Source organism: Leucopleurus acutus (assembly GCF_964270905.1).
Source record: "Leucopleurus acutus genome assembly, chromosome: 7".
Classification (NCBI taxonomy): Eukaryota; Metazoa; Chordata; class Mammalia; order Artiodactyla; family Delphinidae; genus Leucopleurus; species Leucopleurus acutus.
The window spans coordinates 19042212-19057935 of record NC_139150.1 but is presented as its reverse complement, the minus strand read 5'-3'; the positions used below and the strand labels follow the sequence as shown (position 1 = coordinate 19057935).

At 46.2% G+C, this 15724-nt stretch overlaps 1 protein-coding gene across 5 annotated transcripts in view; it reads right to left on the bottom strand.

Moving 5' to 3' along the window:
• Positions 1–15724, bottom strand: part of TNC (tenascin C) — a 93743-nt gene that overhangs the window by 11965 nt on the left and 66054 nt on the right. For 2 of the 5 annotated variants that reach the window (XM_082842795.1, XM_082842797.1), the window contains 7 exons: positions 14967–15239; positions 13141–13413; positions 7373–7495; positions 6082–6225; positions 4136–4255; positions 2182–2325; positions 1288–1418 (listed from right to left, as the gene is read on the bottom strand). In XM_082842795.1, coding sequence (XP_082698921.1) covers positions 1288–1418; positions 2182–2325; positions 4136–4255; positions 6082–6225; positions 7373–7495; positions 13141–13413; positions 14967–15239 — 1208 coding nt within the window. The remainder of the gene's footprint in view (positions 1–1287; positions 1419–2181; positions 2326–4135; positions 4256–6081; positions 6226–7372; positions 7496–13140; positions 13414–14966; positions 15240–15724) is intronic. The other 3 variants (XM_082842796.1, XM_082842798.1, XM_082842799.1) reach the window with 2 other exon arrangements.

Sequence of the window (15724 nt, the reverse complement as noted above, 5' to 3'; positions counted from 1 at the left end):
TTTGAAGGCCAGTGTGGGGCATGGCTGAACAAAGGTTTGTTTAAAACTTTGTATAATAAACAGATCCCCAGCTCTCTCCATCCCCCAACAGTCTGGGTGACTGTCCTTCCCAGCCCAGATGAAAGGCTGAGGTTTCCTCCCTGGAGAGGCTGAGCCAGAGGGGAGACTCTGGATTCAAATCCATCAGGCCCAGCTGCAAGGGAGGCTCGGGTGCTGCGCTGGAAACAGGAGAAGTGAAGGTGAAGGTGTGTACACAGTGGGAGCCCAGGCTCCTTCTCCAGCAAGGCTCCTGGCAGCCTGCTTCGAAGGAGGTAGAGGATCCTCCAAGGAGACTGATGAGCTCGAGAGAAATAGTTTAGAGTCCTGATGCTTGGGAGTCCCCCAAGAAAACTGCTGGGTATTTGCCCAATCGCTCTACAGCGAGCCCCATAGTTGGCAAGACCTGTCTGTGCAATTAGACCTCCCAATCGGCTATTTCATTCTTGGCTCCAGTACAAAAAGACCAACAGGCATTAGGTGGAAGTCTCCAACATGAAAGATGGAGACCCAAACCAAACCAAACGGCAGCAAACCAGAAAAGAGACCTTGGAGGAAACACTGTGTAGGCTGTGGAAGAAAAATGCCAAGAACACATATTCTTAGAGATAAAGAGAAGAAGATAACAGGAAATGCAAACGATATGGTAGCAAAAGATCAATGTGCAGAAAAGAAGTAAAAGATCTTGGAAGTGTACAGGATGGTGGCCAAAATTAAAAAGTCAAAAACAACTTTAGAAGGTAAAGGTTAGAAAATTTCTTTCGCTTGTGTGATGGTCTAACGTTATTTCAAATTAAAAAGTAGAAGAAAAAAAATCATGGGTAGGGAATATAAATAAAAATTGCTGTAAACAGTTGATGTCATAAGAACATGGTGATATGTATTTCATTATATAATGGAATGATGCCGTCTGTGAGATAAATGGCAAAGATGCAGAAGAAGCTTTTGGCCTTTGCTCAATAAAACATTTAAGGACAAAGAGTCCAGCTCCTAAAACGTCCTCAAGTCTTGTGAGCAGTGGTTCTTGACCCTGGCTGGCTGTCAAAACTGGAGTCTGGTTAAAATGAGACAGGGAGGCTAGAGCTTATGATTCAGAAGGTCTGGCATGGTGTCCAGTTCCTCCTAATTTTTTTCCAGCTCCCCAGTTGCACTGGGAGAGGAGAAACAGCATGCAGAAAGTTCTTCCCTCCTTTGAGGATCCCGTAAATGTTTCGACCAGCAGTGGGGAGTTTTTTATATACTTCAAGATACCTTGGTTGTACCGTCCACAGATTCATACACCAACAGGTAACCAGTGACAGATGCCCGGGGAGGTCTCCAGGTGAGAACGGCAGTTTCCGACTGAACCTCAGTAGCAGTGAAGTCTCTTGGAGAATCGAGGTCTGGAGAAGATAAGAATTTAATATCAGATAAGTCAGCAGGTGTAGGACAAAGTCCCCAGCTGGGTATCAGGAGGCCTGGGTTCACGTCCTTTCCCTACCATTGACTTATATGACCTTGGGCAAAACCTTCCCCATCTGTAAATGAAGAGGTTGAGCCAGGTGACCTCCAAAGGCGTCCATTCTCTGTGGTTCATCTCATGCCAAGGGCCACGTCTTCCTGAGCCCAACGGGATATTGACTGGCTTTAGCTGGATTTGGGCAGAAAGACGCAGCCACGAACGTAATCAGAAGCCCCCTTGTTTCTGAAGAAGAGGACAGCTGGGTGCCGGTAGCGGGCTTGCCTCTACTCGGAGGACGTGGCCTCTCTTTCTCTGCTTGCTGCAGTTTGTAAGAAGATCTCAGTGTATAAAAGCCCAGTGGGCATCTAGGAAAACTTGCCTTTAAAATCTTTCTCTTCAAGATATTTCCCTGCCTAGGCCATGGATCATTAAATACTGGGTTTAGGGTCAGCGGGGACTGGTTTTCCACTTCTAAAGCCCTCCTCTGAAAATCATGTCCTAGTCCATGGGGAGAGCAAGGTCATTTCAGTGCAAAAGGAAATGGTGTGTTTCTCAAGGTCTTGACGGAGTGGCACCGGTGACTTTAGCCGATGCTGACATCATCACATTACAGGGAGCTGACTGGGGAAATAAGAGTTGGAGAGGGATACTGTTAAAGATAGAGGCTGTGGGTGGGCATCGTCCAGCTCTCGATGTCTTTGTACCTGTCATGAACTTGGTGGTGATAGTTGAGCTCTTTTGGGGCCCCTTCTCTGCAAAGATCCTCAGCGTGTATTCCGTGGCAGGCTCGAGGTTGGTCAGCGCATACTCCACCGTGTTCCCGGACACCTTGCGGGTAATTTCTGGCTCTAAACAGGAAATATACACACCGTGGCAGTTACCAGTCTGCTGTCTGGGCCATCAGCGGACTTGGCCAAGAGCACACACACCTTCTAACATAGAAACTTTCAGTGACCCTACAGAAAAGCAGGTTTGTTTTCTGAGATGACTCACACTCCTGTCTCTCTCTCTTGAGCGATCACTTCATATACAAAGGATTTATCGTACGGTACTGGAGTTTTCCAGGCACCAAGTCAGAAGGAAGGGGCTCTGGGGGTCAGGAGACTTTTGCACATGGTGCCACTGGGACAGTGTTGCAGCTGAGGCACAGGACCCAGTTACAGGAGAGCTGCAGGTAACATCTCTAAGACTTGGGCTACTCAAATTTAATATGTCCCATTGCTTGCCCTCCCCTTTTTTTTCACTTACTCTCATGTCCTTTTATTTGCCAAATGTCAAATCATTAGGCTGGGGGATCACAAAAATCAGGTGGCGTAGACACACCAGAGCCTGATTACTGGCTCTCAAGTCCCACTGGGTCAGGACCAACAGTGGACCCCAAACCATGGTGCCCAGGGTATATGTGCTTACTTCTTAATCACAGGTGACCAGCTATCCTGACTGGCCAAGGACTAAGAAGTTTCCCAGGACATGGGACTTTTAAGGCTAAAACTGGGAAGGTCCAGGGCAGAGTGGAATGAGCTGGTCACTCTGTTCATCAGTCATGAGCCCACACCCCCAGCCTCACACACACGTCTGGACTCTAGGGAATTTCTACACTTGCATCCACAATTTCCATGATTCCCACGAACTATACTCTGATTTATTTTAGGTGAGCAACATCATCTCCCCTGACTTGGAAGAGTTTGCTCACAGGGAATATTTAAAAATAGAGAAGTAGAAAGAATAAACCCAAGCATCCCCCTAGCCCCGCCCCATCTTTGCTCTGTCCTCGCAAGGAGCTCTCGTAAGTGGTTGCCGGGGCTGAGTTAAGATTTTCAGAGGCCCCAGCACAGCTTATGGTGCCCTCTCGTATTGTTACTGAAAGTAGAACAATACTGAACCATAAAATATGAAACTCACATATACTTTGAGATTAAAATAACAACATATTTTTTCTAGTCTAGCTCATGACAAAAGTATGGATTTGTTCATTGAAAAGGAATCTTTCCTTCTCTCTTATTTGTATTTAATTTTACCTTCTGGTAGCCTTGATTTGCTGGTGCCCCAAACAAGTGTTTAATCTCCAACTGAGTGAATTAGCACAGATGGTTGCAAAGACAAGGAAAAATAATTTCTGATTTCTCAATCAGGTCTGCTCTAACGGGCCTTGTCTGTGGCATCCAAGAAGCCTGGGCTCCCCAGAGCTACCTGAAATAGTCTGTTTAAGATTTCAGATTCTGGACTCCTTCTTTATAAGAGGTGAGAGCTGCTGCCTGGAGAGGGTGACTCACTCTGACGGCAGAGAAACTAGCAGGAGAGGAGGAAGAGGCTGGAGATGCACCCTCTGCTTTTCCTTAAATGGCCTGCTGGCCTCCCGTGATACAACCATGGTTCTGATGCTCGTTCACTTGACAACAAGCAGGGGATATGGGTAGGACCTCTCTTGCCACCGCCTGAACCGGTGCCTCCACAGCCACCCACCCAGCCCCAGTCCCAGCCCATGAGTCTGTTCTGAGGGGGCAAGTCGAGAGCCACAGGGACGTTGCTGGACTCTCCAGTCTACCCATGCATTTTTGCTACCATGCACCAAGTGTGGCACAAGGAAGGGAGAACGGGAAGAGTTTACAGCAGGACAGACACTCCTCAGGGTGGGGAGGGTCTTGGACACGACCTTACCTCTCTCCCCTGTGTAGGAGATGACATAATTGTCCACAGGGGCGATGGCCGGCTGCCACGTGGCCAAGGCTTCTGAGTCGGTGATGTTGGCTGTCACCAGGCCAGATGGGCCATCCAGAGCTGCAAGGAAAGATGGTGATGTGTTGAAGGGATGGGCAGTCATGGGGTAGGACATCAGACCACAGCTGCTCTGCTGTCTACACTGCCCCTGGACTCCAGTACGGGTCCGCGGCCTGTTAGGACCCGAGCTGCCCAGCAGGAGGCGAGTGGTGGGCGAGCGAGCGAAGCTTCATCTGCCGCTGCCCATCGCTCCCCATCGCTCGCATCACCGCCTGAACCATTCCCACCGCCATCCATGGAAAAACTGTCTTCCACGAAACCTGTCCCTGGTGCCCAAAAGGTTGGGGACCGCTGAACTAGAGGATGTGTGTGAACTGTGTTAGGGGCAGCACTCAATAATTGCAGTTGTTATTAACATGACTATTAAAGCTATTTGGAGTTTTCAATATGATTTCCAAATGACTTGTACTGAGGAAAGATGGATAGTCCTAGAGCCTTGGCCCTTTTAATTCACCACTGCTACAACCCAACATCCCCTTTCTTAGAAACCAACCTAAATATGACTGGTTCCCGCTTTTGTTCACATTTATGGCTCAATTCTCCAGGATGACAGCCCTGGGAGGATGGGGGGTGCGGCAGCCACCATCAGCTCATTTTACAGATGAGGTGTCTGGGCCCCAAGAGATGAAGTGACTGGCCTGAGAGTCAGGAGGTGGTAGAGTGGTTTGGGACCCTCCCCGTCCACTCTGAGGTCCTTCCTGTCTCATCTTTCACATACAGAATCTCCTTTAACGGATGAGGACAGCGTGGCCTCCGGAGGAAACAGATCCAGACTTTGCAACCAGTTGCCATGGAGAACCCGTGAATGAAAGATTTCTAGGGGGGAAATGAGTCTCTGTGTGGCAGAGTGTGCAGAACTCTGGGTTCAGTCAGGAGGTTTAATTGCATATTAGCAACCCTTTTAAGACTATTAGGATATTTTTAAACTTTCCTGTGAGGCCCATTCTTTAAATCCTTTAACGGATTAGGCTGGATAATTGCTCATATATCAAAGGATAAATTGTTTAGGAACATGGCTGCCTGACGAGAAATTTTCCACTTCATTCTCCTTCAATGCAATTCATTATTTTTGCCTCCTTACAGTGTGTTGTACAAATCAGGTTATAACGGGAAAATCATCCTTTATTTTAGAAGAATACAGAGTTTGTAGTCAGACTGACCTAAGTTCAAATTTGCTTTCAGCATTTACTAGTTATATGGACTTGCCCAAGGCATTTAATCTCCCCAGGTCTCAGTTGTTTCGTCTGTAAAATGGGAAGGATAATAGCTATAGGGTTGACACGTGAAGGGTTTAGTAACAGGGCCTGAAATACAGTAGCTGCCGGATCCAGAGTAGTTACTTTAGAGTGTCTGCGTGAAGCACCTGCTTGGAGGGTTCCTCACACTGGTCCTGGCACTATCGGGGCAGGGAAGGAAGTGGATTAATGTGGACAGTCATGTTTTATATTTGCAGACGCTTTACATATACAGTTCCACGTGATTCTTACAGCTTCCTGCAAAGGAAGCAGAACTGCACCCATTTTACAGAGTAGGGAACTAGACCCTCGAGAAATTAACTGACAGCTCATGTATCTAGAAGCGGCAGGACGTGGGATTTCCACCAGGTCAGCATGACTCCCCAGCTTGTGCTATTTTTCCCCACAATACCCTGGGAAACGGTGGCCCAGGGAGGTTGAGGATGCAGCTCAGAAGAGGCTACAGACGGACCAGAAATGAGACCGCTGGTGCGCCAAATCCAGCCCACTTTCCCCGAGAATTTCCTAAAAAAAACACTTTTTTTCTAGCTTCTGAATCATGAGAAATAATGCTGAAGGTGAGAAAAATACCTGTGGTGAGCATCCCCGAGACAGGCGTGCTTTCTTCAAAGCCCTTCAGGGCGGTGACGCTGACGAGGTACTCCACTCCAGGTAACAGTCTCAGCAGCCTGGTCTGAGTCTTGGTCCCAGCCACAGTTACCACTGAGGGTGTACCTGGAACACAGTAAAAGCAAGACGGGGAAAGGTGAACCTCACTGAAACTTATTCACGGTTGTCTCAAGAATGGGTGTATCCGATTTGGCAGTGAAACTATATCCAACACACTTTTCTTGACTTCTCAGTTGCTCCTACCCTCTGGCATAAGAGAAGAGGTTTTTACTTTTTGTATAATGTTTTTTCCATCCATGAAGATGCCAAAAACTGAGCCAGGGGAGGAAAAACCGTGAGGTCACAATGTGCTAAAAATGGCAAGTTTCCATTCAGTAGAGAGCTGGCCATGTTGCACAAATTTTATTTACCTATTTTTCCCACAAAGAATATGGGAAGCTTGCTATATATAGCAAGTATAGCAAGTATATCTGATATATTTAATCCATTGTATTAGCTAAAGAATATATAGACTCATCCCTTACTAGCAGAGATTCTGTTATTGAAGAAAATGGTCATGGTCAAGCTTGTACTCTTACATTTATGAAGAAGTCCAAAGTTTATATTTCTTAGAACTTGGGGGCTGGTGAGGAGCGTGTATATCAGCTGGCCAAACTGCCCACAGAGATGCTACCGCATTTCTCTGAAGAGGTTATCAACTATCATCTTTGTGTACACTTCCACTAACAGGGAGCTCACTACCTCCCAGAATGTCTTTAGACATATTTGACTATGCTCCCCCCACCCCCTTGGTCTCTTTTATAGCCGGTGTGCTCTGAACTAGAACTCCCAACTCTGCTAAGTCACAGCTTCCCATCCTACGCTGAGACAGACAGATTTTGGGACCAAGAGGTAACACCTCACCTATATCCAGGTTAAGACCAGCTTTGCAGATGAGTGCGTTCAAAGAGAAAAAGGCCAATGGATTTAGAGTCTTCTGTCATTGTGTGAAAACATTATTGGGGATCTACAGCTCATAGAACTTTAAGACTATGAGCCTGGCAACGATCTTCATAACATGACCCTTCACAAAATAGTTTCTTCCAAGGGTCTCATAGGACCCTACAAATGAAGTCTATCCAGATGATCTCAACTATAAAGAAGCAGTTTTCTTTGGCCATGATGTTTGGGAGGATGGGATTATCAGGGTCTCTTCACTGTTCCACCCAAACCCTCCAGATCGTCCTCCTTCTCCCCTCCCCAAGTGCCCTACCTCCTGCGGTGGGTACAGAGGTAACCCGGAAGCTCTCCACCTGGGTAGTGGGTGCCTTCCAGCTGACAGTGGCTGAGTTTTCAGTGATGTCTGAGAAAACGATTTCCTTCGGGGAGCCCATGGCTGTTGAGGAAAGAGCACAGGAGAAACCCAGAAACGGTTAAGTATCTTGCTCATCAGCGATCCTTCCCAAATTCCTCATCCATGAAAACTCAGTCCCTAGTTTATGTCCCAGCCAAGCCTTTAGGATGGAGAATGTGGTGATCTGTGATTAGGTTACGACTTGATGGAAACAATTGTTCTTTCATTCAGGTACAGGGCCCAGAGCTGTAGAGCTGCCATTTGGTTTCATTCAAGAACGTTAGTTAGCACCATAGCTGACGTCTAAGGAAGTGAGGGTGGTTTCACAGCTTGGAATACACCCTCCTTTAAGTTTTGATGTTTAGCAATTTTTCATATCTTTGCTTTGTAGTTCCTTTTATTAAATGATACCAAGACTTGACAATTGTACAGTTCTTTGCAATTTGTAAGGATTAACCCTCATTTAGAAACCACTGAGGTGTGGTTGTAGGCATTTTACAGAGGACTAAACTGAGGCTAAGTTCTCCAATGAACATTCTTGTGATACGACCTTTCTAAGTCCCAGGAGCAGAGCTGAGCACAGCCCTGGGATCTTGGAAATAATGTTCACATGGAAACTGACCTCGACAAACCCATTCCCAGAACTGGATGGAGGTCCAGAGCCAGAGGAGCAACCTCACACCTTTCACCAAAGCAAACACCCCTTGGATATTGGGTCTACCTGGGGCAAAGCCATGCCTGAGGGGCGGTTCCTGCTACGTAAACGCCTCCCCCGCAAACCCGGTTTCCTTTGGTTTTTCCCTGTGTAGTTTTTGGCTTAGCTTTTTGTCCTCTTCAGCTGACCACGCTTAACCATAGAATTCAGGAAACAATTTTCGGGTCTCCAGGGAACTCATTTCCTCGTCTTTTCCCCTCTGCATCCCACATTGATCGTTCAGTTCTGAAACCCACAGCCCACTTTGGGGAGCTTTTTTCCTCTCTCCTCCTGTCTCTTTCTCTCCTCCTGCGGCGTTCTCCTGTGCCCTGCCAGCCACCCTCAGATTCTGTGGCTGCCTGGGGGTTTGCCCTCTCCTTAGAAGGCTTTGGAAGCCGCAGGGGCTCTGGAGCCCGGAACATCTTGATTGTCCAAATACCACGGAGAGGCTGGGCAACGCGCGGCAGTCCCCTTCCCTTCCGAGAGCCTCAGTTGCTCCGTCTCCATCTCTCCAGTGGGAAAAGTGGTGCCCACCTTCAGGAATGTTTTGAGGACCTAGCAGAGATAATGGATGTGAAACCCGAGCACAGAATCTGGCACGCAGTAAGGGTTCAGTAAACATGCTGGCCCTCTCTTTTTTCTTTCTTTCCCACGCGATTCTTTTTTCCAGGGGCCACCTGAGTTTTGCGGTAGCCCCCAGGAAAGATCTAGATGAGGCAGAATGAGAAAAAAAAACCCGTGGGGTGTGTAAACTCAGGCACTGGGGCTCTCCTTCTGCCAGGCTAGTCCACTCTGACCTTCAGTCCGACTGTGAACCTCGCTGGGGCAGGTCCTGGCACATTTTAGAAAGTGTATCTTGTGGCCACAGCTCTCCTCTCTCGATCCCAATTTTCTCATCTGCAAAATGGCAATATTATCTGCCCTGGCTGAAAAACCATAAGAATTAGTAACCTCATCTGTCATGCACTCCTGAGGGATGTGCTTGATGAAAGTGACAGTAGGAAGATAGATAGCCATGTGTCATCTGAAGAATGGCACAGTAGTGGTAGAATTCCAGGGTCAATGGCATTTTTAGGCAACAGACCTTCCTAGGTGTGGAAGACAATTTGTTATTTTAGCGTGTGTCCTTCTGCCATAAATAGGGCCTGCAGGTCTCCAGCACCACAGCGGAAGAGATGGTCAATAGGAACCTGAAGGCTGAGCCTCAGAGAACAACTAAATCATATCTATTGAAAAGTTAGGGAGACCCAGGAAAGGCAATGCCTCTGTCTCTCTTTCCAAGAAGACTCTTGGTTTTCAATAAAAATTCCATTAGGAAAACATTTGGAATTGCTAGAAATTCTCAAGGAGGATGAAGAGTACTTCTGTCTGTTATCTGCATAAAATGTTGCCTCCCCAAATCTGGAGCAAATGTCTTTAATGATGTGACCATTAATAATCATTTAAAAAATTCTCCCTTCGACATATTTTTATTCAATACTTAATATGTGAATCGTGATAAGCTCAGGGGACGATTATTGTAGCCAGTGTGATTTAAGAGCAAGGATTTTGGAGTTACACTGACCTGGGTTTGAATTCCATTCTGGCTTTCCTAGCTAAAAACACCTTAGCCGCTTAGGCCTCTGTGAAATGGGGCTGAATGTGATGCTTAGACTGTCTGTGTCACGTGAGTCAGTGAGGTAAAGTGTGTCAGTTGCCCTGCTGTGTGTGGCATGAAGTGCATGCTCTGTAATCGATAGTTTACACTTTATGAGAGTCAGAGGCAAAGGCACTAGGCATAAGGAGCCTGTTTCACTTAGAAGGGAGGATCTCTGAGCACGTGTCTCTGCAGACCCGCCGACCCAGGTCCCCAGACACGATGCCATTGCAGCTGTGTGGTGTGTGGTTTTAAGTCCATCTGAACTGCAACTGAGCGGGGGAGCTGGGAGGCTGCCTGGCTGGGAGAAGTGAGGTAGAGTGGGAGGGGGCACATTCTGGGAGTTGGGAGAGGGGCTGCCCCCTTGGCTTTGGGGGTGTTTGGGGGTGGTGATGATGCAGGTTAAAGAAGCGTTTCAGGGTCCTCACTACCCCCGAGGTGAGCCATCTTACTCTGGTTTTGGATTTTGAACCACTTTCTGTCTATTCTGGGGACCGTCCCAATGGTATACAGAGGCATGTTGGCATTTAACTCCCCAGAGGCAAAAGAAGCTCCTGGCAACTCTGGGCTTCCCAAAGCGGAGCCCAGGCTACTGTGAAGAAGTGGCTCAAACCACGGAGGGGAAGAGGAGCCACTGCAAATGCAGAGATTGACAGAGGAAAGAAACAACCCATAATCTAAGGGTCTGTCAGTAGGGGGTTGGTTAAATAAATAAGGCATATGGGATTATCTCTGAGATCTATTAATAAGCAAGGAACACACACCCACACACACACTCACACACACACACCCCCCCCCAATGTGTGGAAGAGTGGGTATGTTAACCGCCACACCAAAAGAAAAAGGTGAAAAAAAAAGGGAACGTAGACTTATGTCTAATCTTATCTGTTTGTATAGCATATTTCTGCAGTGATTCAGAAGAAAGTGGTAATACTGACTGCTTCTAGATAGAACAACTGCTTCTAGATAGAACAACTGGTGTCAGGGACACAGTAGAATAGAGACCTCACTATATATCCTTTTTTTTAACTTTTGAATTTTGAACCAACTGGGCCATTAAAAAATAAAATGTATGGGCTTCCCTGGTGGCGCAGTGGTTGAGAGTCCGCCTGCCGATGCAGGGGACACGGGTTCATGCCCCGGTCCGGGAAGATCCCACATGCCGCGGAGCGGCTGGGCCCGTGAGCCATGGCCGCTGAGCCTGCGCGTCCGGAGCCTGTGCTCCGCAACGGGAGAGGCCACAGCAGTGAGAGGCCCGCGTACAGCAAAAAAATACAAATAAAAAAAAAAAAATAAAATAAAATGTATGTTAAATCACCCAAACATAATATTAGCTAATATTGTTACAGTGGACAAGGAAACTAAATACTTGACATTTATGATGTGACATGAACCTCATGGCTGACCTTGGAGTTAAATTCTATTGGCCAGATGAGGGGACTGAGGCTGGGAGGGGAAGGAGACTTGCTCACGCTCACATAGCTGTGGGAAGAGGTAGAGCAGGGATCTGACTCCAGGGGGTCTGCCCAGAGGCTGCAGGCTTAACCTTTCAGCTACACTGCTTCTACCCACGCTCCCTGGCGCTGGGGCACTCAGGGCTGCCAGCTCATGTTCAGGGAGTGAGAGGAGAACCTGCAGCAGCTTTTACAGGGAAGAAGAGGAACAGAGAGAAGGGTTTACAAGGAGAAAGAATGAAAACACAAAAGGGAAACTTTACGAAGCTGATGAGGTAAATTGCACGTCTGCTGTGATCAAGAGTCACTTCTCCCGTCCTTGGCAGGTACCGGAGCACACGTGTGTACACGCATACACCAACGCACACCTCTCTTCGGCTGTGAGACACAAGGCCCCAGAGAAAAAAAATCAAAGAAAGGGCGATCCTAGAGGGCCTTTTCTTTTCTCTTGTTCTTAGGAAAAAAAAAAAAAAAACCTCATGATTATTCGTTTTCATTTTTGCTTTAGAACTGCAGAGCCTCTAGAAAAAAAGATCAGCAAAACAAAACCAGTGATCAGAAGTAAACTTTGAAAAGCAGTGTTTATAAACCAAGGGCAGAATCAGCCTCTGCCTCTGATCTGAAGTTGTTTTACGGGAAGCCACAGGGAAGAGGAGACAAGGACCCACGTCCCTGGGATAGGGTCCGTGTTAATAAGAAACAGGGTATTTCTTCTGGCTGAATTGCTGCATGTCGACAAATACTGAGTATGATTTCTACAGGTGGCTTCTCGGAGCTCATTAGGTCCTGAAATTTGGCATCAAAAAATACTCATCTCTGGACAAAGGGGAGGTTTTGGCTAGTGTTATGCTCTTTGCCTGTCAGAGATGGCAAGTGTGTCTATTCGTTGGTTATCTGTCACCTAGCCCACTTATACTTAATAATATTAAAATAACTTGGCATTTGGGTTCTACCCCAAATCTGGCTGTGTGACCTTAGGCAAATCACTTCACCTTTTTGGGCCACAGATTCTTCATGCACAAACAGAAGAGTCTGGGCTACATCATTTCTCAGGTCCCTTCTACCTCTGCCTGTGGTTCTGTGATTCTTTCCCCTGGTTCCTCTGAAGCAGTGGTCTCTAGCAAATGCTCCGTTTCTGTACCTGCCTCAGTTTCCTGAAGGAATTCACCCTACCTGTTGAAGGTCATTCCTTTTCTCTTTAAAGAGCCATATTAGTCTTAGTATTATCATTATAAACAGTCATGTTATAACCATCTGTTTTCGTTCTCCTTGAAACAACTCATATTGAAAAGGATTTTCATTTCTCCCTCCAGTGCCATTTAGAGCTGCTGTGAGTATCAGATAAAATGACGGAGCCTCGTGAGGAGCAGCCTGCCGACCGTGCCAGCCTCCTCTTTTTTCCTTCTTGATCAGGGTACCGACCATGTCACACATAGCATTTTATAAGTATTAATCTTTATAGGTGGAGGTACCACTTCTTCATTATTCCCTGCGTAGTTTGAACATTTGACCAAAGAACAAGGAAGTATACCTCTGGATGAAACATGATAATAGGTAGAAGGAAGGGCCTTTGGAATTAAAAAAAGGAGAAAAGCAACGATTGTAATGACTATCTTAATGACAATAATAAAAATGTTAATAGCTCTCATTTGCTCAGCCCTTGCTGCGTGCCAGGGCCTCTGTATGGGCTTTCCATGAATTATCTCATTTAATCCTCACAACACTATTAAGTAAGTGGCATCGTACTTTTTGCGTAAAGACTTAGCCACGGTCACCTAGTCTATACTCAGGAGTCAGGATTCAAACACAAGCTTGTCTGCATCCGAAGCTCTTGTAATTTCCCAGCCCTGTGAGAAGAGGAACAGAGAACTTTTCTCTATTCTCTGCCATTTATATACGGTACCTGTTGTTGCTATAGCACTGACTGGCTGGGATCGCCTTCCACTGCTTATTCCATAGAGTTCAATTTCGTATTCAGTGGCCTCTCTGAGACCTGTTATGTCCCTGGTACGTTCGGGGGCAAGTAGGGTTATTTCCAGTGGCTCAGACTGCTTTTTGATATCTCTGATTTTGAGAACAAAGCTGTCGAAGACCCCTTCATCAGCTGTCCAGGACAGACGGAAGCCGTCTGGGGTGGCATCTGAAACCAGAAGGTTGTCAACTTCTGGCTCGGCTTCTAGAGGGGGAGAAAATGGTGGAAGGAGGAGAGAGAATATCATTCAGCAGCCCGTGCAATCTTCTCTCCAGCGGGGGTATCAATATGGAGTGATGCCCCAGCTCTCAGAGGTAGAAGTGTCCTGAGATACCGAAAATAAAATTATCAAACACGAACATGTCTAGTAGATCTAGGAGAGGGAAAGGATGGAGTTGACACATTCAATACAAGCCAAGTGGGTGCTTGCATGTGTGAGTTTTGTCTAAAAGCAATTCTGTAAATCCACATCTGGACTCAGCAGTGGCCCCTCCCATGCATTATTAAACAAGTTCAAAGTCAGTAATTTGTTTACATTTGCTCTCTGTCCGCCAGTGGCTGAGTGCCCGTGCTCTGTGAGACCCTCTTTTCTTTTTGAAAAGACACATAAACCAGCATTAATGATCTGTAGAGCTGCCCGTGATGATACTACTGATTATATCTCCCTTGATCCTGAGGAAAATGGCTTTTAAAATGTTACAAGTGTTATGTTCCTTTTGGTCTTTTTCTTGGAGCTGCTTTCCTAAAGAAGGCTCCTACTCTTGACTGGCCTGCTTTGTGTTAACCATTCAGTGAGTGTTCAGATGGTAGAACTAAGACTTGGAACCTCTTGTGCTACGTACTTCAGACCCAAGGTATTATCTTGAATTGCCTTAACTAGACAAAACTCAATGTCAAGGTAAATTTAGAGCTGAGTTTCCCAAAGTACACTTAGAGCAAACTATTCCTGTTTGATCATAATCCATTGTAAAATAAGTTTGGGAAACATTGCCTGGGTAAGTCCCTCTTGGAGAGAAGCATGCACATTCGAATGTTCTCTAAAGCCTTGTGGCCAAGGATCCTGTTAAACTATGTTTAACTCCATGTTTCCAAAACTTATTTGAACATGGAACTTCTTCACTAAGTAGTACCTTTGAATATGGAGTTAGTAATCTCTAGAAAGACTTTGGGAAATACAGATTGTGGACTGTTAAAGTTGTTCATGCTATATTTCTCTAGGAAGTATTAGTGTTGAGAAAATGATGCATTTAGTCTGTACTGAAGAATCTCGATGATATTAGTGTTTACCAGTATAAGTTCACAGTTGGTTTTCCAATGACAAGCCCACCTGGGAAGTTTGTCAAGACCACAGTTGAGGCTTTGAGGTGACAAACGTAGTAAATAAGTTTTTGAAATATACTCGTTGGTATATTTCTTTTGAGAAGGCTGAAATGTAGCTGGGGACCAGCCATGATGAACACAGAGGAGGGTGACGTGGAGTAAGCACGCAAGAGCTACAGACAAGACATGGCCTAAAGGATTTGGGATGCCTAGTGGAAACATTTCGACCTTCTCGTATCTGGAGTGGGAGAAGGGGAGTGCTTGTTAGAGACGTAAGACAAGAGAAAGTGTTGGGGGGGGTGACATAAGGAACAGGCCACATCTATGGATTAAGTAGGGAACATGGACAGGGGTGTTAAAACCGTGGTGATCTCGTAGATGGATTACATGGAAGGGAACCAGGAAGAGGAGAAAATGGCTCACTTGAGCCAAAATACCTGTAACAATCTCAGCCCTCAAGGGCTTGGTTTGGCGCCCTTGGGTGAAGCCAGAGACCGTGACCTCATAGCCAATGCCGGTTATGAGGCCTCTAAGCTCCAGCTTCCTCTGGGTTCCTGAAAGTGTGAATTCCTGGGGGTCCAGCAGCTTCCCAGAATCCACCACCGTTACTAGGAATCTGTCAAAGGCATTCTCCGATGCCATCCAGGAAACTGTGAACCCGTAGGGATTAATGTCGGAAATGGTTAGGTTTTCCAGAAGGGGCAGGGCCTCTGAAAGAAGGGAGGGGTGAAAATAACTCAGGTTAGCAGCACTGACTCTGCTGGGAAAGCACAAGTCTCCACGAGCACTGGTAGATACCCACTCAATCATTAAACATGTTACATACTCAGAAAGTGCATATTTCATAAGAGCTTATTGGGTGCCAGAGGATGTTGTCTTGTGTAAATCTCTCAACCAGCCTATGAGATAGATATTATTCCCATTATACAGGCAAGAAAACGGAGCTTCAAAGAAGTTGACTGACTTGGCCAAAGTCACAGAGCCTAGTATGTGAGAGAGCAAGATTTTAGCTGGGTCTGACTCCAAAGACCATGAATTTTTCCTGATAAAATCAAATATCCTGTGTTGGGTTTGGACTCCTTTGTCTATTTCCCACTAACATGTAATCTTGAAGGACATCAGCTTTTTAATTTTATTTTTTAAAGTATACTTCCTTTTTGGTATACTTTGTATGTTTCTATTCCACTTCTAGTTC